Source organism: Syngnathus leptorhynchus, chromosome 3 (assembly GCF_054491065.1).
Source record: "Syngnathus leptorhynchus isolate UIUO chromosome 3, UIUO_Slep, whole genome shotgun sequence".
NCBI classification, from domain to species: Eukaryota; Metazoa; Chordata; class Actinopteri; order Syngnathiformes; family Syngnathidae; genus Syngnathus; species Syngnathus leptorhynchus.
The window spans coordinates 5,342,297-5,368,104 of NC_141197.1; the positions used below are offsets into that span (position 1 = coordinate 5,342,297).

General features: G+C 45.2%; 2 protein-coding genes across 5 annotated transcripts in view; one reads left to right on the forward strand and one right to left on the reverse strand.

The window, feature by feature from the left end:
• Nucleotides 1-25,808, reverse strand: part of ano1a (anoctamin 1, calcium activated chloride channel a) — a 140,156-nt gene that overhangs the window by 4,896 nt on the left and 109,452 nt on the right. For all 4 annotated transcript variants that reach the window (XM_085906811.1, XM_085906813.1, XM_085906812.1 and 1 more), the window contains 5 exons: nucleotides 23,668-23,810; nucleotides 23,064-23,216; nucleotides 13,222-13,274; nucleotides 9,055-9,239; nucleotides 8,824-8,929 (listed from right to left, as the gene is read on the reverse strand). In XM_085906811.1, coding sequence (XP_085762937.1) covers nucleotides 8,824-8,929; nucleotides 9,055-9,239; nucleotides 13,222-13,274; nucleotides 23,064-23,216; nucleotides 23,668-23,810 — 640 coding nt within the window. The remainder of the gene's footprint in view (nucleotides 1-8,823; nucleotides 8,930-9,054; nucleotides 9,240-13,221; nucleotides 13,275-23,063; nucleotides 23,217-23,667; nucleotides 23,811-25,808) is intronic.
• LOC147058909 (uncharacterized) lies at nucleotides 1,633-2,550 on the forward strand. The gene has a single exon (XM_085907129.1). It carries the CDS (start codon nucleotides 1,633-1,635, stop codon nucleotides 2,389-2,391), a length of 759 nt encoding a protein of 252 aa, XP_085763255.1. The 3' UTR covers nucleotides 2,392-2,550.

Genomic DNA, 25,808 nt, shown 5'->3' on the forward strand with positions numbered 1-25,808 from the left:
TGACACCCGAACTGAAAATGGCTGTCTGGATTCCATGTCGACCAATTGGGACGAGGGATCTGAGGCGGATTACCACCCTCGCAGACACTGTCATGACAATTGGGGGCACCTTCCTGCACTTCTTCACTTTAAAAATGGACATCGATATTTTCTTTTTTTTTTCTTCCCAATTTTGTGTTCAATGTTGCCCTCTCTGCATCCATCGCAGCCTGGTCATCCTGGAACGGGGGGTGACACCCAAAATGAAAATCGCTGCCTGGATTACATGTCACCCAATTGGGATGAGGGATCTAAGGCGGATTACCACCGTCGCAGAGACTGCCATGACAACTGAGAGCACCTTCTGGACTTCACTTTGAATATGGACATCTAAATTTTCTTTCGATTGTTTTATATTGGGGCGGCTCGGTGGAGCACTGGGTAGCACGTCCGCCTCACAGTTAGGAGGGTGCGGGTTCGAGTCCACCTCCGGCCCTCCCTGTGTGGACTTTGCATGTTCTCCCCGTGTCCGCGTGGGTTTTCTCCAGGCACTCCGGTTTCCTCCCACATTCCAAAAACATGCTTGGTAGGCCAATTGAAGACTCTTGATTGTCCCTCGGTATGAGTGAGAGTGCAAATGGTTGTTTGTCTCTGTGTGCCCTGCGATTGGCTGGCAACCGATTCAGGGTGTCCCCCGCCTACTGCCCGATGACGGCTGGGATAGGCTCCAGCACACCCGCGACCCCCGTGGGGACTAAGCGGTTCAGAAAATGGATGGCTGGATGGATGGATAAGAGGAACGTCATTGAGAGCAGTACAACTTCTAAAATTCGACCACATCACTTTCAGCGGAGGATTCGTGGCTGTTTGTCTACCGTCGATCATCTAACACATAACTATGGCTGCGGATCAAGAGGTTTGTTCGGCTTTGTGCACCAACTACTCCCTTCTCTTAGAGAGGTTGTCCCTGAAAGAGGGACGTGTCCAACAGCTCGAGCAGAATATTGCGATAACAGTAGATGTGGCGGACACAGATGCGGACTGTAGTCAGCCTGCTAGCCCAGTTAGCATTAGCCCTAAGCGGCTTGCTAACCGTGATGAGCCAGTTAAGACGCAGTCGTCCCAAGCCATTGAACTGTCAATTTGGTTTCGGTGCAACAAATTATCACTTCATATTAAACAAAAAAAAAATTCATATGTTTTGGTCTCAAATCTCATATATTTAACAAATCACCAGCAATATATATTGATAACATCCCTATAACTAACGTGTGTTCTACACGATTCCTTGGCATTATTATTGATGGATCATTGTCCTGGAAATCTCATATCATGACTACCGTATTTTCCGGACTAAAAGGCGAACTGGATTATCAGGCACACCTTCAATGAATGGCCCATTTTAAAACTTTGTCCATATATAAGGCGCACTGGATTTTAAGGCGCATAAAATAGAAGCTATATTGCAACAAACTGAGGTTAACTCGGGTTGCAGTATGCATCCACTAGCCAATAACCCATGAGCCCTCTGTAAACAATCACGTTTCTCAAACTATCCTATGAAATGATCAGAACTGAGCAAATTGCTGCCCTCTTCCGGGTTGCTATTGTTTGGTGGCCGTTTGTCTACCGTCGATCATCGGACACGTAAGTATGGCTGCGGATCAAGAGGTTTATACGGCTTTGTGCACCAACTGCACCCTTCTGTTAGAGAGGTTGTCCGTGCTAGAGGGACGTGTCCGCCAGTTAGAGCAGAATAGTGCGATAACAGTAGATGTGGCGGACACTGTCGCGGACTGTAGTCAGCCCGCTAGCCCCGTTAGCATTAGCCCCAAGCGGCTTGCTAATCGCGATGAGCCAGGTAAGAGCCGTCCAAAGTCATCTCGGTCTACTGGTCCTCGCACCTTGGTCATAGGTGACACCATCACCCGAAATATCACGCTTAAAAATCCAGCCACTGTAATGTGTATTCCTGGGGGCAGAGCACCCGACATAGAAGCTAATCTTAGGGAGCTGACTCGCAATAGGACTAGTCAACAGCGTAGTTCCAACAACACTAGCAACTCGGACATAGTGATACACGTCGGCGCCAATGATGTTAGGATGAGGCAATCTGAGATCACAAAGAAAAACATAGCGAGGACTTGTGATCTCGCCAGAAAGATGAGTTGGCATCAAGTATTTGTCTCTGGCCCTCTGCCTGGGAGAGGCTCTGATGAGAGGTTTAGTAGATTAGTCTCCCTTAATCGATGGATGGCTGGGTTCTGTAAAAAGCAGGGACTGTATATTATAGAAAACTGGTCCTCCTTCTGGGGCTGCCCCGACCTGCTGAGGAAGGACGGCCTTCATCCTAACCGTGAAGGCGCCTTCACTCTTTCTAGGAATATAGATTACTGTTTGAGCCACTCATGACAGGTCACTTTAGAACAGGCCGGGGCACAGGTGATTAGACCATCTGTCAGGATGGGTTTGAAGTCAGTTAAGTTAAAGTTAACTAGCGCTAGGCTAGACTTCCAGCATGCACATACCTTCTTGTGTAGACTAGAGCGTCACAGTTTGAATAGTGCTACAGTACATGTGAACACACTTTCTACTGAGGTAGTAGACAAATCCAATCGCTCCACCCTGACCGGTATAGTTCATGATACGGTGCCTCTTTCAGATAATATTACATGTGTACCAAATATTTACTATCAAATTCCTACGGTCGTATCATCCCACCGCGCTAATAAACAATTGAGAGGTGATGTCAGGCCTAGAGAACACAATCTTACTTTCATTTCGCTTAAAAATCCTTCTATGGATACGAACCCTGATCGACCGATTACACTTAAACTCTGTTTTATGAATATTACATCGCTTCATAGGAAAGCAGTTCTCATTAATGACCTCATCACGGAACATAATCTAAATGTATTTGGTATTTGCGAGACCGGGTTAAAACCTAATAAATTGCTACCGCTTAATGAGGCCTCGCCTCCAAATTTTGTGAGATCACATGTGGCGCGTCTTTGAAAAAAGGGTGGGGATGTTGCCCTCATCTCAGATTCCAATCTTAGATTTACGCCTCGTTCGATTAACGTATTTAAAACATTTGAAGTTCTCACTGTCCGATCCACCGCTTTACCGTCATTTTATCTTGCTGTTATTTACCGTCCACCGGGTCTTACTCTGGCTTCCTGGATGAATTTTCAGAATTCATGGCTGATCTAGTGACAAATGCGGATGATATAACAATCATGGGCGATTTTAATATCCACATGAATTTACCGTCAGAGCCACTTACTTCGGCATTTCAGACTAACTGATACGCTTGGTTTTACGCAAGCCGTACAGGCAGCATAAAAATGGAAATACTTTAGATCTGGTATTATCCCGAGGACTGGCAACCTTAAATATAACAGCACTGCCATACACTACTGATTTGTCTGATCATTACTTAATAAAATTTGAAATTTTAGTTCTTAGTCAAAGACAAGAGAGCAATCCGAATTACAGCAGTCGTAATATTAACTTCATGACTGCAACTGCGCTATCTGAGCAACTGCTACCAGCAACTGCCGTATTCCCCCCATATACCGGCTCTATTGATAATCTTACAAATTAATTCAATGCTACACTGTTAAATGCCATTGACTCTGTGGCACCGCTACGTCTGAAAACTCGCCGTAGATTGCCTACTCCGTGGTTCACGGATGAAACACGTACGCTTAAGCAATTATGTAGAAAGCATGAACGCAAATGGCGTTTAACCAAACCTGAGGTTTTCCATCAGGCATGGCGACGACAGCCTCCTGAAATATAAACATGTGCTTATCTTAGGAAAAACCCGTTATTTTTCGCAAGTCATTAATCTCAATAAAAACAATCCTAAATACCTATTTGATACAGTGGCAAAGCTAACACTACGCCAGCCGACCCCCGATAGCTCCTTTCACTCAGCTGCCGAGTTCATGAAATTCTTCGCTCGAAAGATTGAATCCATTAGGGATGAGATCAAGATGACCATTCCGATCACTCAGTCGCCGATTACTGGCGCTGACGATCATGCAATAGCCCCTTCAAATTTGAAAAGCGTGTCCCTCGAAAGGCTTACACGATTAGTTAGCGCAGCTAAACAAACAACATGTTTACTCGACCCGCTTCCAGCCAAACTATTTAAAGAATTATTTCAAATCTTAGGACCGTCCGTCTTAAATATAATTAATCTGTCTGTCTCCTCTGGGATAGTGCCAACAGCCTTTAAAACTGCTATCATTAAACCGCTACTTAAGCGACCAAATCTTGACCCGGACTGTCTCTGTAATTATAGGCCAGTTTCAAATCTCCCATTCATAGCAAAACGTCTTGAAAAAGTAGTAGCGCAGCAGCTTATTGATTACATGGTCGCTAATAATCGATTTGAATCTTTTCAGTCTAGTTTTAGAGCTAATCATTCCACTGAGACAGCACTTGCTAAAGTGACTAATGATCTCCTCATAGCTATGGATTCAAACACTTCATCGGTATTGTTACTACTCGATCTTAGGGCTGCCTTCGACACTGTAGATCCTTTGAGATTTTATTAGAGCGTCTTAAAGGTTGTGTTGGTATTTCAGGGTCAGCACTATGCTAGTTTCACTCATATCTATCAGACAGGACACACCGAGTGGTCCATGGCAATACGTCCTCTGAGCTCTATAAGGTTACGTGTGGTGTCCCACAGGGATTGGTACTAGGACCAATTCTATTTAATATTTACATGATTCCGCTTGGGGACATAATACGTAAATATAATATTAGTTTTCAATGTTACGCGGATGACACCCAATTATATATGCCGTTATCAATGACAGATCCGCGGGACTGTTGTAATCTTGAGGCGTGCCTCGCGGAGATTAAGCAATGGATGTCTCTCAACTTCCTTCGTCTTAACCCAGATAAAACTGAGATGTTGATAATTGGTCCAGCTCGTTATCAACATTTATTTAAGGAAACCACTATAACTATAGATAACCGTACTATCACTCAGAGTGATATTGTAACTAATCTCAGGGTAATATTTGACCAAACGCTCTGCTTTCAAAAGCACATTAAGAATATAACCAGAATTGCATTTTTTCACCTTCGTAATATTGCTAAGATTCGCCCAATCCTCTCGACCGGTGATGCGGAAATTATTATACATCCGTTTATCATGTCGCGCCTGGACTACTGTAATGCATTATTCTCTGGTCTTCCCAAGTCCAGCATCAAAAGTCTACAGTTAGTACAAAATGCTGCTGCAAGACTGCTCTCACGGACAAGAAAATTTGATCACATTGCCCCAATATTGCCAACTTACACTGGCTCCCGGTCCATTTAAGATGTGACTTCAAGGTTCTTCTATTAACCTATAAATCATAGCATGGCTTAGCGTCTTCATATCTCGTCGACCTAGTTGTTCCTTATGTTCCGTCTCGTAACCTTCGTTCACAAAACGCTAGTCTTTTAGTGACACAGGGGGCCAAGAAAATGTCTGCAGGGTCTAGAGCATTTTCTATTCGGGCTTCAGAGCTCTGGAATGTTCTACCAATGGATATTAGAACTGCTACCTCAGTAGAAACATTTAAGACACGTTTAAAGACACATTTCTATGATATGGCCTTTAATTAACCTGTAGTGGCCTATTTGGCTGGAGTTTGTTTTTGCTCCCTCTCCCCAACCCCACTTCCCCCACCCCTCCCTGGCTGGGGAGGTGGTTCGGTGACACCCAAGCTGACAGCGGCTACGTATCTAGATTCTCGTGGACCAAATTCAGGATGAGGAAAGTGCAGCGGATTACCCTCCTCGAACACACTGCCAGATTGAGGGCTCGTCCGACAGTATGCTAAACGAACCTATCGTTTTGGTGTGTTTTTACCCTATTGTATGTTGTATGCCTTATCCCTGTTATTGTTTCCTTTTCTCTCATCTGTATGACATGCATATTGCTCTATCCATTGAAATTTTACCTTAAATGTACTCATATTTCTGGAGAATGCCACTTTGGAAGCCCCTGAAAGATTTTTTTAGACATTCTCCATCACATTTATTTAATCTATGTACATTTTAAATGTTTTTGTATGTGAAAACAAACAAACAAACAAACAAACAAACAAACAAACAAACAAACAAACCATGAAGGCGCCTTCACTCTTTCAAGGAACATAGATTATTGTTTGAGCCATTCATGACAGGCATAAAATGACCAGCCATAAAATGCACAATAAAATGAAAAAAAAACCATATAAGTCACTCCGGAGTATAAGTCGCACTTCTGGGGCAAATTTATTCATCAAAATCCAACACCAAAAACAGACAGGAACCAGCAACAACAGGCTAAACGATACGGTATGCTAACGTGACATATACACAAACGAGGAGCTGAGAACGGGCCTGACGTAACAATCAGAGTTATTCAAGTAAGTATTACATAAATAACACGTTTATCAAACCATCTGTGTCACTCCAATTCATTAAATCCATCGATCGTGCTTTATGTAAACAATGCCGCATATGCGCCGCATATGCTGACGTCGGACCCATTGTAAATTGCATTTCTAATTATTCCACAGACCCATATAACGATATATAAAGTATATTTCAAATAATTATCATATTACAACAATATTATCAAACCATCTGTGTCACTCCTAATCATTAAATCCATCGATGAAATTCCTCGTCCTGCACAGATCTAGTATATAACTATATTGTAGCATTAACAAAGTACCAGGAAAGACGTGGGTTTGGTAAATGGCTCTTTATTTAACAAAACAAGAGTTCAACGAGCCAACAACTACTGAACTGTAACGATAAAAACATATACAAGTTGCTACAAAAAATAAAATATATCAAATAACTATATCATAAATACGTTTTTCAAACCTTGTGCTCCAAATCATTAAATCCTTCAAACGTGGGGCCCTTTGTCATCTTCGTCATCCCGTGATCGAATCCTTTGTCCTTTATGTAAACAACCGCCGCGCGGTGCTGGTGACGTAACTTGCAGTTTAAATGATAGTAATCCCTTGTAACATCGCGGTTCGTTTATTGCGGTTTCACTACATCGCGTATTTTTGAATTTTGAAAATTTGTGAAAAAAAATCACATAAGTCGTTCCTGAGTATAAGACGAAAAACTGTGAAAAAAAACCGCGACTTATAGTCCGAAAATTACGATATTTTCCCCAGTAGATGGGGAAGCGCCCGCCCGCGCATTTACTCCCGGAAGTGCGTGTACGTACTAAATAGTACGGACCCGGCGCATTCCACGCTCTATTTCCATTAGTGCTGAATTTCGAGTGTGGGCTGTGACGTCAGCATTCTTGTAATTTGCGCGCTGAGCTTTCAGATAGTCATCCGCTAATGCCACCCACAAACCTTCCCCTGAAATCCTTCCATCAAAATGAGTGGCCCGAGGAAAAGAAAGGTGGACACTGAGTGACGAATGTTAAAAAAGAGTGGACAATTTGGCTCGACCTACGTGTGTGAGCAGACGTTCAGCCACATGAACGACAACAAAGCTCGTCACAGATCTAGGTTAATGGACCAACAACTCGGCTCTATCCTAAGAATTACTGCAACAAATTTTACTCCAGAACATGATGCACAAGCAACAAAGGGAGACGAACAACACTATTGATTTCTCTATTACTTTTAGATGTATTCTTTCACTGATTCTTCAAGATGATGTATTTGGTCAGAATGTTTGCCGTTTGATGTGATTTTGCCTCAGATGAACATATTTCATAAATCTGACCTGCAGGTGCTGAAGTGATGGAAACTATTATTCATAATAACAGTGAGAATAAGAATCACTGATAGTAGTTTTTTGGTGAAATATTTTTTAATGCTGTTAATAATTGCATTTGTTTTCAAAAAGTTTATTTTGAATATCCATGCTTTACTACCTACTAAAAGTAAAAACCTTCTTTGCAATAACCTCTACATGTCATTTCTATTACTTCACACAAGCACTACATCCATCTGCTCCGGTTCGGCCCCCCGGTCAAAATTTAGAACCCAATTCGGCCCGCAAGTCAAGACGTTTGCCCACCCCTGGTCTAGAGCATTTTCTATTCGGCCTCCAGAGCTTTGGAATGCCCTACCAATTGGTATTAGAACTGCTACCTCAGTAGAACTATTTAAGACACATTTAAAGACACATTTTTATGATATGGCCTTTAATTAACCTGTAGTGGCCGATTTGGGTGGAGTTTGTGTTTTCCCTCAATTGTGACTGATAAAAGTTCTGCTTATCTGCTGCGCCTGGGACTTAACAGTGCAGCTCACTCTAAGAACCAGACGAGTATTGTGCTCTCTGTGCTCTCAGTTCTTGTTCTCGTTTTGTGTTCAAACTAGATACACTTGCTTTGTAAACTTATGATTTATCTTTTGGGACAATAGCATTCGCAAACTCATTTTTACCTTTTCTGGTAACTTTGTCATTAAACACCAGCAAACAAACCCTAAAAGTTTTAACCTTTTAAGCAGAGAATCAATCAGGACTGTCCTGATATTCCAGCTAAAAGCAAGGTCAGAAACATGTTACAGCACGGAACACATGATTAAGTAAAAAGGTAAGAAATGGCAGCGTACAGGGTATGTCAACGTTTTGACACTCATTTGGCTAAAACGGTTTGCCATTGATATTGGCATTTTTAATGTTAAGATACATTGCCGAATAGGATGAAGAAAAATGAATTTTGAATCATGAGTGGCTTTGAAATTAGCATTTTTATCGTGATTTTGAGAACAATTTGATAAAATTTGGGTCGCATGAATTCTGTATCCATGATGCACAAAATTTCTTTATCTTCGATGAGTATTAGTTGTTACAAACCTGAAAGACCACAACAAAAGCCAGGCGAACAGCAAGAACTGCCCAAAACTCCTTGGAGAAATCATATGGTGTGCTGGACCAGGGAGGCTCCCTGTAGTCTTTATACCTAATTCAGACATTAAAAAGAAAAAAAAAAAACATTTTAAAATGATCAGGAGGTCGCATTTTTACTTATGGTATAGACATTATGAGTATAATGCATAACTAGCTAGCTGTAAAATATAACCTTACCTGCATATTTCTACTTTATATCCTAGGATCAATGGCTTCACAGGGTCTGTGCCTGGCGCAAAGTCACTCACGTTGAAGTAAGACAGAGAGTGATTGACAAAGCCGTGCAGGGTGCCATCAGGACTGTACATGTATTGGTACACAAGCCGTGGGATGAAGTCAGATGTGAAGGAGATCACAAAGGCCTGGGAAGCAAAATCTATGGGTTACTACTGTGTTCAACAAATGAGCAGAGGTGGGCATCCTGCCAGTACTCATGGAAGGTCTGTCAATCCGTCACTGATGCTTCATACAAAAGCAGTTCTCGTTAATGACCTCATCACGGAACATAATCTAAATATATTTGGTTTTTGCAGACCTGGTTGAAACCTAATGAACTGCTACCGCTTAATGAGGCCTCGCCTCCAAATTTTGTGAGCTCGCATGTGGCGCGTCCTCGAAAAAAGGGTGGGGGTGTTGCCCTCATCTCAAATTCCGATCTTAGATTTACGCCTCGTTCGATTAACATATTTAAAACATTGGAAGTTCTCACTGTCCGATCTACCGCTTTACCGTCATTTTATCTTGCTGTTATTTACCGTCCACCTGGGGCTTACGCTAGCTTCCTGGATGAATTTTCAGAATTCGTGGCTGATCTAGTGACAAACGCGGATAATATAATAATCATGGGCGATTTTAACGTCCACATGAATTTACCGTCAGAGCCACTTACTTTGGCGTTTCAGACTCTTATTGATACGTTTGGTTTTACGCAAGCCGTACAGGTAGCAACGCATAAGAATGGTAATACCTTAGATTTGGTATTATCCCGAGGACTGGCAACCTCTAATATAACAGTACCGCCATACACTACTGTTTTGTCTGATCACTACTTAATAAAATTTGAAATTTTAGTTCTTAGTCAAAGACAAGAGAGCAATCAGAATTACAGCACCCGTAATATTAACTCCATGACTGCGACTGCGCTATCTGAGCTACTGCGACCAGCAACTGCCGTATTGCCCTCATATACCAGCTCTATTGATAATCTTACAAATGAATTCAATGCTACATTGTTAAATGCCATTGACTCGGTGGCGCCGCTACGTCTAAAAACTCGCCGTAGACTGCCTACTCCGTGGTTCACAGATGAAACACGTTCGCTTAAACAATTAAGTAGAAAGCATGAGCGCAAATGGCGTTTAACCAAACTTGAGGTTTTCCATCACGCATGGCGTGACAGCCTCCTGAAATATAAAGATGATTTTTGCAGGTCATTAATCTCAATAAGAACAATCCTAAATACCTATTTGATACGGTGGCAAAGCTAACACTACGCCAGCCAACCCCCGATAGCTCCTTTCACTCGGCTGACGAGTTCATGAAATTTTTTGCTCGGAAAATTGAATCCATTAGGGATGAGATCAAGATGACCATTCCGATCACTCAGTCGGGACCGCCGATTACCGGCGCCGATGATCATGCGATAACCCTTTCAAATTTTAAAAGCGTGTCCCTCGAAAGGCTTACACAATTAGTTAGTGCGGCTAAACAAACAACATGTTTACTTGACCCGCTTCCAACCAAACTACTTAAAGAATGATTTCAAATCTTAGGACCGTCCGTTCTAAATATAATTAATCTGTCTATCTCCTCTGGGATAGTGCCTACAGCCTTTAAAACCGCTATCATTAAACCGCTACTTAAGCGACCAAATCTTGACCCGGACTGTCTCAGTAACTATAGGCCAGTTTCAAATCTCCCATTCATAGCAAAACTGCTTGAAAAAGTAGTAGCGCAGCAGCTTATTGATTACATGATCGCTAATAATCGATATGAATCTTTTCAGTCTGGGTTTAGAGCTAATCATTCCACTGAGACAGCACTTGCTAAAGTGACTAATGATCTCCTCATAGCTATGGATTCAAACACTTCATCGGTATTGTTACTACTCGATCTTAAGGCTGCCTTCGACACTGTTGACTTCAATATTTTATTAGAGCGTCTTAAAGGTTGTGTTGGTATTTCGGGGTCAGCACTAGACTGGTTTCATTCGTATCTATCAGACAGGACGCACCGAGTGGTCCATGGCAATGCGTCCTCTGAGCTCTATAAAGTTACGTGTGGTGTCCCACAGGGATCGGTACTAGGACCAATTCTATTTAATATTTATGACTCCGCTTGGGAACATAATACGTAAATATAATATTAGTTTTCAATGTTATGCGGATGACACCCAATTATATATGCCATTATCAATGACAGATCCGCGGGACTGTTGTAATCTTGAGGCATGCCTTGCAGAGATCAAGCAATGGATGTCTCTCAACTTCCTTCGTCTGAACCCAGATAAAACTGAGATGTTGATAATTGGTCCAGCTCGTTATCAACATTTATTTAAGGAAACCGCTATAACTCTAGATAGCCGTACTATCACTCAGAGTGATACTGTAACTAATCTCGGTCTTAATATTTGACCAAACGCTCTCCTTTCAAAAGCATATTAAAAATATAACCAGAATAGCATTTTTTCACCTTCGTAATATTGCTAAGATTCGCCCAATCCTCTCGACCGGTGATGCCGAAATTATTATACATGCATTTATCACGTCGCGCCTGGACTACGGTAATGCATTATTCTCTGGTCTTCCCAAATCCAGCATCAAAAGTCTACAGTTAGTACAAAATGCTGCTGCAAGGCTGCTCTCACGGACAAGAAAATTTGATCACATTACCCCAATATTAGCCAATTTACATTGGCTCCCGGTCCATTTAAGATGTGACTTCAAGGTTCTTCTATTAACCTATAAATCATTGCATGGCTTAGCGCCTTCATATCTCGTCGACTTAGTTGTTCCTTATGTTCTGTCTCGTAACCTTCGTTCGCAAAACGCTAGTTTTTTAGTGACACCGAGGGCCAAGAAAATGTCTGCAGGGGCTAGAGCATTTTCCATTCGGGCTCCAGAGCTCTGGAATGCCCTGCCAATGGATATTAGAACTGCTACCTCAGTAGAAACATTTAAGACACGTTTAAAGACGTATTTCTATGATGTGGCCTTTAATTAACCTCTCCCCGACCCCACTCCCCCCACCCCTCCCCGGCTGGGGAGGTGGTTAGGTGACACCCAAGCTGACAATGGCTATCTAGATTCTCGTGGACCAATTCAGCATGAGGGAACTGCAGTGGAATACCCTCCTGGAGGACACTGCCAGGACAATCGAAGGCACCTCCGACAGCTCTTGGCTTTGGCCTGGACATCCACTTTTTGATTTCTATATTATGTATTTTATGTGCCCTCTTTGCACCCATTGGAGCCTGGTGATCCTGAAAGGGGGATCCTTCCATCTGTGGTCCCTTCTCAAGGTTTCTCATTTTTCCCCTGGTAGGGGTTTTTGACTTTTTCCTTGCCCTTTTGGGAGCCTAAGATCAGGGGATGCTTTGAGAATTATTGTCAATTGATTGTCTCTGTGAAGCCCTTTGAGACTGCTTGTGATTTAGGGCTATACAAATAAACTTGACTTGACTTAACTCTGCATTGCTAATGAATGACGGAAAAAAAAAAAAGACGGACTAAGCATCACCGGAAGTGTGTTTTGCCATCACTAAAATTGTCAGTAACCTGGGCGGTACCGGCGGACCTTCTCAGTCAGTCACTGGCTACTTTTACATGGACATTTTTTCAATCCATCACACTTTTGGGACAGAACTCATTCTGACATGCACAGGTTGACAAAATATCTCGGAAATAGTAGGAGAAGAAGAAATCCGTAGCAACTTTTGTGTCATGAAAAGATCACTGCGTCCATTTTGAGTTTAAACGTTTGCGTTTTTTTCCAGTATGAGCTGTTATGCTGAGTTAACAATTCTAAGTGGGGCTGCAATGTATCCTTCAGGAAGGCAACTCTTGAACCTGCCATGTCTTTCGCTCGCTCTGTTTCTACTAGCTTCCGTCAACAACAGAAAAGGGCATAATGACTACTGTTGTCACAAACACGTGCGATAAAGACTATTCGTTCCAACAATTTGGGATGTGTTTTCATACGTACTGATTGGATTACCAATCGACACCTCTCATCCAGAGTAAAAACTTGATTGGAATGGGCATGATCCGATTGTGTATTGGAGTGTGTATATTACAAGTGTACCATGACTTGCAAGGACATTTGTTGACTGACTTGAAAACTCACATTTACGATGACAGCCACCTTGCTGAGACCCCTTAATAGGTTATACCAGATACCTGCAAACATAAGACAACAACATTCATTCAGGAAATTATCTGGTATTGTTATGAGGATGCTATTGCGGTTTCAGTGAGTGAGTGTGAGACAGAGAGAGAAAGAGAGAGAGAGAGAGACAGTGCGAGAGAGTGCGAGAGAGCAAAAGCTGCAGTTGCCAGCTCCATGGTAGGTGGAACCATCAAAGAATATCGTTCTTTTAAAGGTGGCAAATCGGTATATTACTCCGTTGTAAGTGCATAAAGGCTAATCACATGACTTTTTGGTTCACACCACAAGAACATCCATCCATCCATCCATCCATCCATCCATCCATCCATCCATCCATCCATCCATCCATCCATCCATCCATCCATCCATCCATCTTCTTCCGCTTATCCAAGGTCGGGTCGCGGGGACAACAGCTTTAGGTGGGACTCCAAGACTTCCCTCTCCCCAGCCACTTCATCCAGCTCATCCCGAGGGATCCCAAGACGTTCCCAGGCCAGCTGAGAGACATAGTCTCTCCAGCGTGTCTTGGGTCGTCCACAGGCTCTCCTACCGGTGGGACATGCCTGGAACACCTCCCCAGGGAGGCGTCCAGGAGGCATCCTGATGAGATGCCCGAGCCACCTCATCTGGCTCCTCTCAACGTGGAGGAGCAGCGGCTCTACTCCAAGTCTCTCCCGGATGACCGAGCTTCTCACCTTATCTCTAAGGGAGAGCCCGGACACCATGCGGAGGAAACTCATTTCGGCCGCTTGTTTCCTGGATCTCGTTCTTTCGGTCACGACCCATAGCTCGTGACCATAGGTGAGGGTAGGAGCATAGATCGACCGGTAAATCGAGAGCTGTGCCTTTTGGCTCAGCTTTCTCTTCACCACGACGGACCAGTACAGAGTCCGCATTACTGCCGACGCTGCACCGATCTCGCGCTCCATCCTGCCCTCACTCGTGAACAAGACCCCAAGATACTTGAACTCTGGAGATCACATCTTGAAGAAGCCAACATCGTCTGCAAAAATCAGAGATGCAATGCTGAGGTCACCAAACCGGACACCCTCAACGCCTTGGCTGCGCCTAGAAATTCTGGCCATAAAAGTTATGAACAGAATGTGACAAAGGGCAGCCTTGGCAGAGTCCAACCCTCAATGGGAATGAATGTGACTTACTGCCGGAAATGCGGAACAAACTCTGACATAGGTGATACAGGGACCGAACCGCCCTTATCAGTTGGCTCGGCACCCCGTACTCCCGAAGCACCATCCACAGAACTTCCCGAGGCACATGGTTGAACACCTCCTCCAAGTCCACAAAACACGTGGACTGGTTGAGCGAACTCCCATGCCCCCTCGATGATCGACTTTGTAGTCGTGTCATCGGATTTGCAGCCGCATGTTTTAGACACTTGGGTGAAGAGAGGGACGGAGCTATAAACTGATCACCACCTGGGTGGGTTGGCTCCAATGATGCAGAAAGAAAGTCCGACCTGGCAGACCGAAACGTACTGTGAGGGTCTGCTGGGAACGTCTGGCAGAATCCCCTGTCAGGGGCGGGGGATATGGAGTCCGAGTGGACCATGTTCCATGCCTCCATTGTTGGTCAAAGTCTGCTTTATTGTCAATTTCTTTACATGTCAAGACATACAAAGATATCGAAATTGCGTTTCCTACTATCCCACGGTGACAAGACATATTACACATTATATATATATATATATATATATATATATCATATATATATCAATAAAATTAAAGGAACAGTACGGCATGAATTCAATTCCACTTTTCTGATAAGGTTTTGGTCAGGCACGTGGCAGAGGAGGTTGTTAATCACTTTCAGCTGCATTGGTGTCGATGGAATTAACAACAGGTACACTAGAGGGGCAACAACGAGATGGTCCCCAAAACAGGATTGGTTTTGCAGGTGGAGGCCATTTCAAGCTCCTCCCTCTTGATCTTTTTTAACTGTTTTTCCACAAGTGTTGGCTTTAGCAAGAGTCATTATCACGTCTGGAAGCATGAAGCGATTTCTTAACCCTCTTGAAGTTGCGCAGATTGTCCAACTCCTCCAGGATGACACATCCATGCGTGCTGTTGCAAGAAGATTTGATGTGTCTCCCAGTACAATCTCCAGAGCATGGAGGAGATTCCAGGAGACAGGCAGTTACTCTAGGAGAGCTGCACAGGGCCGTAGACGGTCCTCATCCCATCAGCAGGACTGATATCCGCTGCTTTGTGCAAGGAGGAACAGGTTGAGCACTGCCCGAGCCCTACAGAATGACCTTCAGCAGACTACTGGTGTGAATGGTTTTCCCCAAACAGTCAGAAACAGACTTCACGAGGGTGGCCTCAGGGCACGACGTCTTCTAGTGTGCCCTATGCTCACTACTCAGCACCGTGGAGCCCAGAATTGGCAAATCCGCCACTCGGATTTTTCTGGCCCTGTGATTTTCACAGATGAGAGCAGGTTTACCCTGAGCACCTGTGATAGACGTGAAAGGGTCTGAAGAAGCCAAGGAGAGCGCTATGCTGCCTGCAACATCATTCGGTATGACCGGTTTGGTGGGTCAGTGATGGTCTAGGGAGGCATTTCCATGGAGGGACGAACAGACCTCTAAAGGATAGAGAATGGCAGTCTGACTGCCATTAGGTATCGGGAGGAAATCCTTGCACCCATGGTCAGACCCTACGGAGGTGCAGTAGGTCCTGTGTTCCTCCCGATCCACGACATTCCCGGCCTCATGTGGCAAGAGTATGCAGACCTACAACAGTTTGCATCACTTCAGCGGCTGCAGGCCAGAATTATGAAAGATGTTTATCTTATGAGGCAAAATCGCATAAAACAGCAAACATTCTGACCAAATACATCATCTTGGCTATTGAGTGAAAGAATACATCTAAATAAAGTAATAAAGAAATCAAAATGGCAACATGGTGACGGATATCTGAAATCAGAGGAGAGCTTTAACTCACAAACACCTGAGAGGTGAGGAAACAGGAAACACTTCCTTAAAGTTGGCCTTAAACTCTTTAAAAGTTAAGATTAGTTGCAAACGGGTGGTGCATCAATGTCCTTGAGCATTCTGCTTTGTTTGAAATTGTGAATGCCTGCTAGTTTCAATCACTGCTATTTGTGCAAATTATTTTCAAAAAGCAATTTTTTTTTACAACAAATTAGAGAAACTCTCCTTCATTTTCAGTGGGAACAGTGTTGTTGGTCTCCCATTTTTTCCGAGTGCATCATAGTCTGGAGTAAAATTTGTTGTGGCAATTCTTAGGATAGAGCCGAGATGTCCGTTAACCGAGATCTGTGACGGGGCTTTGTTAATGTTCACGTGGTTGAACGTCTGCTCATACACGTCGGTCGAGCCAAATTGTCCACTCTTTTTTTAAACACTTGACACTCAGTGTCCGTCTTTCTTTTCCTCGGCCCACTCATTTTAATGGAAGGATTCCAGGGGAAGGTTTGTGGGTGGCTTTACCGTAAAACTGTATCTAAAAGCTCAGCGCGCGAATTACGAGAATGCTGAAGTCATAGCCCACACTCGAAATTCGGCACTGATAGAAATAGAGCGCGGAGTGCGCCGGGTCCATACTACTGAGTACGTACACGCACTTGTGAGTGTGCACTGAGCTTTCTGACACAGCTTCCGGGAGTAAACGTGCAGGCGGGCGTTTCCCCATTAACTGGGGAAACGCAGTCATTGCAGGGAAAATGACAAAAGAATGTTTAAATAATACAATTTATTCAGGTTTGGTGGGCCGGATTAAACGGCCCTGTAGGCCAGATGTGGCCTGCGGGCCGTAGTTTGTGTCATGTTTTGTGGGTCATTGTTGTCTTGTCTTTTTTGTCGTATTGTCACTTCCTGTATTATTTTGATAAGTAACTCTCCTCTTGTTTGTTGCTAAGTAACTCTCCTCATGGGTCCTTCCTCTGTGTGTCAGTCTGCTTGTCTTCCCTGATCCTAATTGTCTGCACCTGTGCCCTTACCCTTTTGTGTGTATTTAGTCAGAGTCTTCCCCTTGTCTTGTGCCAGTGCGTCTTGTCCCGTCCAGAGCACCAGCGATGACGTCTTTTTGAGAACCTAGTTAATGAAGAAACCTTTGTCGTCAAGCCTAAGCTCTGTGTATTTCAGTTTTTGTTTTTTGCCACCTCGTTTTCCGTCTTTGGAGGCGCTTTTGTTTTTTTTGTTGACTCCAGCCTGTGAGAATAAATTCCTTTTTTTGTTGTTGTCACTCTGCATCCGAGTCCTCTCCTTGATTCAAGTCTGACAGTACGCACTGGCCAGTCATGGACTCGGCAAAGTCGGAGCAGCTGACGGCCGCAGTACTCTCCCAGGCGTCGCGGCTCGCCCAACACTCAGAGCAAGTGGAGGCTCTGGGTCTTGGTGTCCCAGGGCTCGCAAAGAGCCAGGAAGAATTCTGAGGGGTGGTGGCCGCCTAGGTGGGACTGCTGAGCAAGCAGATGCAGAAAGTTCTCTCGCTTCTGACCACGGGATCAGCGGCGACGCCCAGTCCACCAGCTGCCTCCCCTGCGGCCTGTCCTGCAATCGCTCCCATTGCCTTGGGTGCCCCAACTGCCGTGGGCGCCAGACTGGCTCCTCCGGAACGCTACTTCGGGGAATCCGGGCTGAGTAAAGCCTTCATCACCGAGTGAAAAATGCAGTTTGAGCAGTCCCCAGGCGAATTCCCCACGGAAGGCTCCCGGGTGCCCTTTATGGTCTCCTACCTAATGGGAAGGGCCTGCACATGGGCGACCGCCGAATGGGCTAGGGATTCTGCCACGTGTCATTCCCTCCTCGCCTTCATCGAGGCCCTGCGTATGGTGTTTGATCCAATCTCCTCAGACCGAGAGAAGTCTCGGGAGCTATGTCGACTGACCCAGGGTCGGGAGTCTGTCGGGGACTACGCGATCCGCTTCCACACTCTGGCCGCGGAATGTGGGTGGAACCCTACGGCCCTGTATGACATCTTTCTTAGGGGCCTTTCGGGTCCCATCCAAGATCAACTCAGCCCCCTCGACCTCCCCACCGACCTCGACGCTCTCATCGCCCTAGCTATTTGCACGGACAATCGACTACAGGAATGGAAGAAGCAGCTCGCATGCAGGAACACACCCGTGTTCTCCCCCACATCAGTGGCCGGGTCTTCGCCCCTCGAGGCGTACCATCTCACGCCGAACCTGGCTCCGCTGTCCCCTGGGATTGAACCCATGCAGTTGGGCAGAGCTACGTTGACCGAGGAGGAAAGGCAGCGCCAACGCCAGGAGGGTAGATGCTATTATTGCGGTGCACAAGGACATATCCTCCCCTCCTGCCCGGTGAGGAAAGGCCTGATGGTGAGTACTTTTTCTGCCACCAATCAGAAGGTTTGGGGCCTACCCATCGGCACAATTACTTGCTTAGGAAAAGATACTGAACTTGGGGTGCTAATAGACTCCGGGGCAGATGAGAGTTTGGTCGACTGGTCATTTGCTCGAAGATTAGGGGTCAAGACTGAACTTTTAGACACAACAGTGAAAGCCAAGGCGCTCAATGGAAAAGCGCTTTTTGATATTACTCACGTAACCGAACCCATCTCTCTGTCTTTTGGCAACCATCATGAGAAATTAAGATTGCATGTCGTAACCGTCCCCTATTAACCCTCTTATCCTCAGATATCCATGGCTAAAACGTCACAACCCAACCATAGACTGAGAATCCGGAGAGATAAGGGGATGGGGACCCCTTTGTCAAGTTTCATGTCTCGAATCGAACTCCCCAATTGACTCTAAATGTGGTCCTGACCCTGTTTCTACTTCCTCCGCCCAAGACCCAGAAACCCCAGGTCTGACCGGAGTACCCGAGTGCTATCACCAACTTGCAGAGGTATTCAGTAAAGTGAAGGCTACCTTTCTACCGCCCCCACCGTCCGTACGATTGCACTATTGAGCTCCTGCCCGGCTCTATTATACCCAAGGGACGCCTTTGTTCCTTTCGGCACCCGAAAAACAGGCCCTGACTGATTATATTGACGTGTCTCTTAAAACAGGTTTAATTAGACCGTCATCGTCCGCTGCAGGGGCCGGATTCTTTTTTGTGGGCAAGAAAGACAGTACCCTACGCCCCTGCACAGACTATAGTCGACTCAATCAAATCACGATTAAGAACCGGTACCCCCTTCCACTCATGACAACCGTATTTGATCAACTGCAACAAACTCGGATGTTCACCAAGCTAGATTTGCGCAACGCGTACCACCTAGTGCGCATCCGGGAGGGGGATGAATATCCCAGAGGACACTTTGAATACTTAGTGATGCCGTTTGGCCTCACCAATGTACCCGCTGTATTCCAGGCCATGATTAATTATGTACTGAGATACTTTTTGGATCGTTTTATGTATATTTGGACGACATTCTTATCTATTCACCGGAGTTGGAGACTCATAAATCTCATGTTAAGATGGTATTGCAATACCTCCTTGATCACCAACTTTATGTCAAAGCCGAAAAGAGTGAGTTCCACGCCAATACTGTATTTTATTTCTTGGCTTCATCATAGCCCCGGGCAAAGTGCAGATGGACAAAGTAAGCGTGGTGACTAAATGGCCTACACCCGATAGCCGCAAAAAAGTGCAGCAATTCCTCGGCTTTGCTAACTTTTATAGGTGGTTCGTCAGAGGCTTCAGCGCCACAGCGGCGCCACTGCATGCTCTAACATCTCCTAAGGTTCCGTTTTGTTGGATGGCGAAAGTGGAGGCGGCCTTCCAGGGGCTGAAAAGGCGCTTCAGCTCCGCTCCCATCCTCACGCTACCCGACCCATCCCGCCAGTTCGTGGTGGTTGACGCCTCCAACCAGGGAATCGGGGCCAGACCGACAACAAGCTCCATCCGTGCGCGTTCCTGTTCCGACGGCTGACGTCCGCAGAGCGGAACTACGATGTGGGGGATCGGGAGTTGTTGACGGTCAAACTGGCTCTGGAATAATGGAGACACTAGCTGGAGGGAGCACAGCAACCTTTCGTGGTTTGGACTGATCACAAAAATCTACAGTACATCAAGAAGGCTAAAAGACTGAATTCACGCCAGGCTCGTTGGTCCCTGTTTTTTAATCGATTCAATTTCACTTTGTCTCAAAGACCAGGGGGCAAAAACACCAAACCCAACGCACTATCACGCATGTTCAGTCCGGATCCTGTGGCCACGGAACCAGAACCCATTCTCCCATCTCATTGTGTGGTGGGAGCAGTTACCTGGCTTATAGAAGACCTGGTGAAGCAAGCCAATGGCAACAAACCACCCCCTAGGGGATGTCCAGGGAACAGACTATTGGTTCCCACAAGGCTGCGCCCCCAGGTTGTCCACTGGGAACACACCTCACGGCTCGCCTGTCATCCAGGCGTGCGAAGAACCCTGTATGTGGTTTGGCAGCGATTCTGGTAACCATCGATGGAGGCAGATGTTAGGGAATACATTGGAGCCTGCTCCGTCTGTGCTAGGAACAAGAACTCCCACGGTGACCGTGGGTCTGCTGCATCCCCTCCCCATTCCTTCTCGACCGTGGGCCGAGATCTCAATGGACTTTGTCACAGGGCTTCCTACGTCTGAGGGTAAAACGACTATTTTAACCATGGTAGACAGATTTTCCAAGATGGCTCATTTCATCGCCCTGCCCAAGTTACCTTCGGCCAAGCGAACGGCGGAGGTCATGATGAATAAGATTTAAAAAATTCAGATTCCCACGGGATATCGTTTCTGATAGGGGTCCCCAATTTATATCTAGGTTTGGTAAGGAGTTTTGCAAACTCATTGGGGCTACTGTGAGCCTCACTTCGGGTTTATCTCCCGGAGGCGAACGGCCTGACGGAGCACATAAATCAGCAGCTGGAAACCGGTCTCTGTTGCCTGGTGGCCCAAAACCCCTCATCATGGAGCAAGAATCTCACGTGGGTGGAGTACGCCCACAATTCCCTGCCTACCACTGCTACCGGGATGTCTCCCTTCATGTGCGTGTTTGGTTACCAGTCCCCGGTCTTCCCTGACAATGAGCAGGAGGTGTCCGTTCCCTTCGCACGCGCCTTGGTGCGACGCTGTCGTCGCATTTGGTCGGCGGCACGGGCCACTCTGATCCGCCAAGGGGACAGGGTCAAGAGGATGGCCGACCGCAGGCGGCGACCGGCACCTGTCCTACTGGCAGGGCCAACGAGTCTGGCTGTCTACAAAAGACCTTCCCCTCCAGGTGGAATCCAGAAAGTTGGCACCCCATTTTGTTGGTCCGTTTCCGATCTCCAAGGTCGTCAACCCAGCCGCTGTGCGTCTTCACCTCCCCAGATCCCTTTCTGTTCACCCCACCTTTCATATCAGGAAGGTCAAACCAGCCAAGGATAGTGGGATGGTACCAGACCCCGTGCCGCCTCCGGCTCCTCGAACGGTGGAGGTGGGGCAGGCCTACACAGTCAAGAAGCTATTGGCGGTGCGCAGGAGGGGTTGGGCCTGGCAATTCCTGGTGGACTCGGAGGGTTATGGACCAGAGTTTTTCCTTGGGCCCTGAACTGTTTAGTGATTTTTATGCGGCTCATCCTGATGCTTCTGGTCCATCTGGGATCCGGCCCGAGTGGGGGGGGGGGGAGAGTTATGTCATGCCGTTATGTTTTGTGGGTCATTGTTGTCTTGTCTTTTTTGTCATATTGTCACTTTCTGTTTTATTTTGATAAATAACTCTCCTCTCGTTTCAGTTTGTGGGTGCTTCCTCTGTGCGTCAGTCTGCTTGTCTTCCCTGATCCTAATTGTGTGCACCTGTGTCCTTAATCCTAATTGTCTGCACCTGTGCCCTTATCCTTCTGTGTGTATTTAGTCAGTCTTCCCCTTGTTTTGTGCCAGTGCGTCTTGTCCCGTCCAGAGCACCAGCGATCATGTCAGTTAAAGAGACCTTTTTGAGAACCTAGTTAATGAAGAAACCTTTGTCATCATGCCTAAGCTCTGTGTATTTAATTTTTTGTTTTTTGCCACCTCGTTTTCCCTCTTTGGAGGCACTTTTGTTTTTTTGCTGACTCCAACCTGTTAGAATAAATTCCTTTTTTTTTTTGGTCACACTGCATCCGAGTCCTCTCCTTGATCCATGTCTGTACTAACCTTTTGTATTTTTACACTTGTGTAGATGCTGTTACTGATCCGCCAAGGAATCCAGTTGGTAGAGCAACTGTTTATATAACTGAGTAATTGTTAATGTTTTTAATAAAAAAAAAAAAAAAATTATAGTGAGTCAAATTTTGATTGTGGTCTTTCTTTGGGGGGAGCTTGACATATTTTTGCGTAGGGCCCCTTGGAGGTCTGAACCGGCTCTGGGGCAGGTTGACAGAACCAAGGCTGCCAGTGTGTGCCTACGGCCCCTCAAATCATTCATATCCAGGCATACACCAGTGTGAGTGGCACTGGAGGCAAGGTGTGGGAGGTGTCTTGCCCAAGGACACCTGAATGTGGGAGGAAATCAGAATATCCAGAGGAAACAGAGAAAACACGGGGAAAACATGCACAAGAAGGCTGGAATGTAATGCGGACGTGCTCACCAGTCGACCACCATACACCGGTCATACAATTACTGTGTCTTCATTTTAGGAATACGCAATCATAGTCCTGCACCATACCACCACTCAAACCTTCATTGGATTAGGTAGAATCAGCTGAGATGCATTTTCATTTAGGTTCATAAACACAGGTGTGAATGCCATTTAAAAACATTTTAAAAAGATGAAACATTTTCTGATGAATAAGGCCTTGTGTTTTTCTACCTTTTCGTGTTTATTAATGTTACTGTCTTGGGAAGAACACCCACCGATGTCTTTGGCTCTGACTGCAATCGGCCTTTGGAGTTCCATAACAAACTTTTTGGCATCCAGACGTATCTCAATGACATTATTCAGAAGAGCGAAGAGTGGGGCCAGAGGAAATGAGGCCACAAAAAGAGTCACCATCCCAAACTGGATAACTACAGAAACACAAAACAATCTTTGTTGTCAAATTACAGAAAAGTTTTATAAACATAAGAATATTCATTACTGTAGCTCAGGTATGTCCAACTCTGGTCCAAGAGGGCCGCTGTTCTGCCTGTTTTCCATGACTCCAGACTGCAACACTTTTGATTCAAATGATCAGTTCACCAGCAGGTTCTGAAGAAGCTTGATAACGATGCTTCCTGAAACAGGCAGGACAGCGCCGTCTAGGACCAAGTTTGGGCACCCCTGCTGGAATCATGTAAAACAGTTGTCAGGCATCGGTTTCTCGAGAAACTAATACGATCTTTGACACATGATACATAGTGAAATGGCAAAACCTATACTGGTTAGATTATTTTTTCTTTTAACTTTACTTTAAATCCTTTGGTGACCCTATTACAATGTTTTGTTGTGCAACCAAAACAACATTAAAAATCAACTTACTCATTTCCATGTACTCTGGGCTAAGACCAACAAAAGGAAGGAGGAAATGGTCCTTCTCGTGTTGCTGCAAGGTCTTGGTCAGCTCTTCTTGTTGCTTTGGGTCCATCTCAGACTTTTTCTTACGTAGCAGTTTTTTCAGTTTGCTACAGAAAAACAATGAAAGCATGAAATTAAACAAAAGCATCTAGTATTAGCTATTGGCTACACAACAACCTTATGAATTATGATTTGAAATTATAGATGAGTAAAAACTGTTTATTCAAATATTATTGCATTTATTTTAAATGTGTAATTGGTAAAATAAAATAGTTGCAATGTCTCTGTGTTTTTAACAGCCAATACAGGATGGTCACCAGACCCCAACACAGATGTTTTCTTTCAATTTCCACAGAGGACTTTCCCATGCGAGGTGCAGCTCAGTTTCCTGAGATGTGATCTCAGAAGGCACAGTTTAATTGTCCTCGTCCATGCCCGCCTCACACTGTTGTAGATATATATTTTTTTCAATTCAGGCATTACCAGACAAAGTGTGGTCATTAATTCTCTGCCCTCTGTTGTCGGCCTTCATCTTTTTAAGAGGGCCAGAATGTCCTTGTTGCTGAGGGAACCAGACCCTATTTTCTAAGCTTTCGGGTACACTTGCAGTACCGTGAGGGTCAGACGATGAGGAATGAAAAATGTATACGTCCTCCACGTCTTCTATGCACCCCAAGGCACAAGGCATGGCACTTGCTCCATACATCTTGAATGTATCCTGGCAATGAGGTACCATCGGGACAGACCAGCTCACCAGTTCCGATGCGTCGTGTGTACGTGATATGGTCGGTTGCGTTTTATAAACCATCTTAGAAGATCCGTCATGTTCTTCTGCAGAATATGATGACCCTACCTGTCCAACATGCCAATGGTGGAAGGTTTAATATGGTTAACGGTGACATTTTCCTCTTTAGGCTTAGTTGCCCCTCCCACCTGACCTAGACCACAGACCTGCCTAGTGATGCGCTGCCCTTGGAGTGGGGGTCTTAGTGAAAGGTCTTTGATCCTCATTTCACGAAAAGGAAGTTCTCCAAAAACTCTGCTGTTTCATGTCCAGAGGTTGGGTTGCGCTGTTTAACCCAGACCCTCAGCTCCTGTGACAGTGAACGGAAGAACTGCTCTAAAATGAACACTTGACCTACTTGCTCTTTTGACTTATTCTCTGGCTGCATCCATTTCTGGTTTTAATTTTTAAGACAATTGTTGAATTCCCTTGGCGCCTCTCCGAGCTCAATATTAGGCTCAGGGAACTGCTGACCATACATAATTTAATTGACGTTGTATTTTGCTTAAATAGCTTCCTTCACATTCTGTAGTTACAGGACTCTTCATAGGCCATTGCTTCACAGGCTACACGGGCCTTTCCAGTGAAATACGGAATCAACTTCATTGCCCAATCCATCTTTGGCCATTGGTAGACGCTCAAAGGTGATGCAGTACTGCTCGAGGTCATCACCATCTTTCAACCTGGTTATAGTTGACTGTGCCCAGATTCTTGCCATGTGTTCCTGAAGCATATGGAACACAGGCACTTGTTCAGCCTAATACTGAGGTGGAGGGTTAGTGGGAAGTTGGAACTCCACCCTCAGCCTCTGAGCTCCACTAATTACGATCTGCATTTTGCCTCTGTGCCTCGATGTTCAATGGTGTAATTTAAAACTGCAGACACTTTCACCTGTTCTTCACTCACACGGCCATGCCTCCATGTATGTGCTGCACCAATCAATCTTTTTCAGAAATGGAGGGGAAACAGCTGCCTCACAGACATAATGACTCTTTTTTTTTTCAAGGGGCAATTAACTCAAAGTAAGGATTATTTTACCAAGATTGACCAAATCTGTGTTTTTTGAATGTCGGAGGAAGGTGGAGCACCCAAAAGGAACCCATGCAGGCACAGGGAGAACTTGCAAACTCCACATAGGAAGGCCAGAGTCGGAATTGAACATTGCACCTCTGAACAGTGAGGCGTACGTGCATTCATACAAGTACAAGTGCATACGTACAAGTCTGCTTTAGTTTCCTACCAATATTCAACATTCATTCATTTATCATCTGAACTGTTTATCCTCACAAGGGTCACAGTTTACTGTGGGCAAAAGGTGGAT